The sequence below is a fragment of the Empidonax traillii genome, unplaced genomic scaffold, assembly GCF_003031625.1.
Source record: "Empidonax traillii isolate 1590-97213 ecotype Southwest subspecies unplaced genomic scaffold, ASM303162v1 scaffold3608:size12061, whole genome shotgun sequence".
Lineage (NCBI taxonomy): Eukaryota > Metazoa > Chordata > Aves > Passeriformes > Tyrannidae > Empidonax > Empidonax traillii.
The window spans coordinates 1-3,486 of NW_020958801.1; the positions used below are offsets into that span (position 1 = coordinate 1).

Consider the following 3,486-nt stretch of genomic DNA (forward strand, 5'->3'; position numbering starts at 1 on the left):
CAGCACCCTGCACTTCGAGCGGCACCAGCGCACCCACACCGGCCAGCGGCCCTACCGCTGCACCCTGTGCCGCAGGAGCTTCGGCGACGCCCCGGCGCTGGTCAAGCACCAGCGGCTCCACCTGGACGGGCCCTTCCGCTGCGAGGAGTGCGGCAAGGCCTTCGGCGCCCGCGCCCAGTACGCGCGGCACCGGCGCAGCCTCCACGGCGGCGCCGGCGGTAACGCCGGGGCTGGCGCGGTGGAGAAGCCGTACCGGTGCGGGGACTGCGGGAAGAGCTTCTCGTGGAGCTCCCACTGGGAGAGGCACCAGCGGATCCACACCGGGGAGAGGCCGTACCAGTGCGGGGACTGCGGCAAGCGCTTCGGCCGCACCTCCCACCTGTACCGGCACCAGCGGACCCACGCCGGCGGCCAGCCCCACGTGTGCGCCGAGTGCGGCAAGAGCTTCAACAGCACCCTGCACTTCCACAAGCACCAGAGGGCCCACGCCGGGCCCCGGCACGGCTGCGCCGACTGCGGGAAGGCGTTCGCCGACGGCTCGGCGCTGGCCAAGCACCGGCGGGTCCACGGTGGAGGAGGAGGGGCGGAGAAGCCCTTCCCTTGCCCGCGGTGCGGGAGGAGGTTCGGGGGCACCTCCCACCTGCAGCGGCACCTGCGGAGCCACGGCGAGGAGGAGGCCGGGCCCGTGGGCTGAGCGGCGGCGGCGGCGCCGCCGAGTCGGGGGGGCGTTCTGGAGGGGCCGCCAGGATGAGCCCGGCTCGTTGGGTTGGCCAACCTTGACGATGACTTGGGTAGAGCCTCCATTCCGGCGTTCCAGAAGGGGCTGCCAGAGGAGCCCAACCCTGTTGGGTTGACCAACCTTGGGTTGGGAAGAACCCGTTCCCAGCGGAAACGTTCCGGAGGGGCCGCCGGATGAGCCCGGCTCGTTGGGTTGGCCAACCTTGACGATGACTTGGGTAGAGCCCCCATTCCGGCGTTCCGGCGTTCCGGAGGGGCCGCCAGGATGAGCCCAACCCTGTTGGGTTGACCAACCCTGATGTTGAGTTGGGAAGAACCCGTTCCCAGCGGAAACGTTCCGGAGGGGCCGCCAGATGGACCCGGCTCGTTGGGTTGGCCAACCTTGACGATGACTTGGGTTAGAGCCCCCATTCCGGCGTTCCGGTGTTCCGGAGGGGCCGCTGGATGAACCCGGCTCGTTGGGTTGACCAACCCTGATGCTGAGTTGGGAAGAACCCGTTCCCAGCGGAAACGTTCCTGAGGGGCCGCCAGATGGACCCGGCTCATTGGGTTGGCCAACCTTGATGATAACTTGGGTAGAGCCCCCGTTCCAGCATTCCAGAGGGGGCTGCCAGAGGAGCCCAACCCTGTTGGGTTGACCAACCTTGGGTTGGGAAGAACCCGTTCCCAGCGGAAACGTTCCGGAGGGGCCGCCGGATGGACCCGGCTCGTTGGGTTGGCCAACCTTGACGATGACTTGGGTAGAGCCCCCATTCCGGCATTCCGGTGTTCCGGAGGGGCCGCCAGGATGAGCCCGGCTCGTTGGGTTGGCCAACCTTGACGATGACTTGGGTAGAGCCCCCATTCCGGCGTTCCGGTGTTCCGGAGGGGCCGCTGGATGAACCCGGCTCGTTGGGTTGACCAACCCTGATACTGAGTTGGGAAGAACCCGTTCCCAGCGGAAACGTTCCGGAGGGGCCGCCAGGATGAGCCCGGCTCGTTGGGTTGGCCAACCTTGACGATGACTTGGGTAGAGCCCCCATTCCGGCGTTCCGGCATTCCGGAGGGGCCGCCAGGATGAGCCTGGCTTGTTGGGTTGGCCAACCTTGACGATGACTTGGGTAGAGCCTCCATTCCGGCGTTCCGGTGTTCCGGAGGGGCCGCTGGATGAACCCGGCTCGTTGGGTTGGCCAACCTTGACGATGACTTGGGAAGAACCCGTTCCCAGCGGAAACGTTCCGGAGGGGCCGCCGGATGGACCCGGTTCGTTGGGTTGGCCAACCTTGATGCCGACTCGGGTAGAGGCTCAACTCCTGACGGGAATCCCGGCGGGATTGGGCTGTTCCGGCGTAGCTTCTGTAGGGTAGAGTAGGAAGGGGGTAGAGTAGAGGGTGGAAGGAGGAACCGAGTGGGAATTTTGGAGTTTTCCAAAGGGGGGGATTTTTTTTTCTTCCCCCCTCTCTGGATCAGAAAAAAAACCAAAAAAACAAAAAAAAAGATGGAATCCTGCCAAGGGGAAAACCCAACCGAGCTCCTGCTCCGGGAGGATTCCGGAAGAAGCACTTCCGAGGTCGGTGCTCTTGGAGGTGCCGCCAACTCGTTGCCGAGGTCAGAGAGAGAGACCCCAAAAACGTGGGGATGGAGCCGCTCCTGGATCATCCCGAATTCCACGTCCAACAGCCTTGGCCGACACCCACTCAGAGTGTGATGATGTCATCAAGGATTTGGGGCTTAAAAAAAAAAAAAACCACCGGTTTGGGGGCAAAAAAATCCGTTTGAGGCAAAATCCCTCGATTAGGGGGCAAGAGCCCCCCTAATGGTGGAAAAATCCCCCTGATTTGGAGGGAAAACCCCCCCAATTTTGGGGTCGAATCCTATGATTTGGTGGGTTTCGGTCGAGGAAGAAGCCGGATTGTCCCGACTCCGCCGCCCCCCCGGAAATTTGGGAAGTTTATTTATTGTATTTATTCCGCTGTCGGTTGGGACAATCCCAAAAGGTCGGGAGGATCCCGAAAGTTTGGGGTGAGGATCGATCTGTCCCAGCCCAAGGGGGGGGGCTCCTCCTGGTGTTGGGGCTGGAGGAGCATCCGAAGGGAATTCCAAAGGGAAAAAAAATGGAATCCTCGGGATGAACCTTGGGAGGGGGAGCAGGAGGTGAACCTAAGGGGGGGGGGAGGGGTTTTCCCGGCGGATTTGGGGGGTCGGATCCGTCCCTTTCCCCGAGGGAAGCAGGAGCTGTGTTTGTTTTTGTGAATAAAAATAGATTTTAGTGGGAAAATCTGGAAGTTCGGGGGGGTTTTGTCCAAGACTGAGCCCCCCCCCCCCCACATTCCTGGAAAATCTTGGGGAATTTCTTGGGGAATTTCTTGGGAATTCCTTGGCTTCCCCCTTTTTTTTTCTCGGAGGGTCCCCTGTGGAGCTGAGTTTGAGGGGGGGAAGGGAAATCCCTCCCTTCCATCCCTCCCTCCTTCCATCCCTCCCTCCTTCCATCTCTCCCTCCATCCCTCAGGATTCTCCAGCGTCCAATGGAGGGAGGAGGGAGGGAGGGAGGGAGAAGAAGGGGAGAGGGGAGGGACTGAGGGAGGAGGGAGGGAAAGGGGAGGAGGAAGAGAAGGAGGGGGAGGGAGACGGAGGGAGGGAGGGAGGGAGGGAGAAGAAGCGGAGGAGGAGGTGGGATAGGGAGGAGGGGGAAAATGAGGAGGAGGAGGAGGAGGAGGAAAGGGAGGAGAGGGGAGGAGGAGGAGGAGGGAGAAGGGGAGGAGGAGAAAA

General features: G+C 62.5%; 1 protein-coding gene across 1 annotated transcript; it reads left to right on the forward strand.

Moving 5' to 3' along the window:
• Positions 1–4: 4 nt before the first annotated feature.
• Positions 5–719, forward strand: LOC114072623 (zinc finger protein 3-like; the record flags this gene model as incomplete). Its single annotated transcript, XM_027910501.1, has 1 exon — positions 5–719. A coding segment is annotated over one exon (690 nt), but the record flags the coding sequence as incomplete, so codon positions are not given.
• Positions 720–3,486: the final 2,767 nt, after the last annotated feature.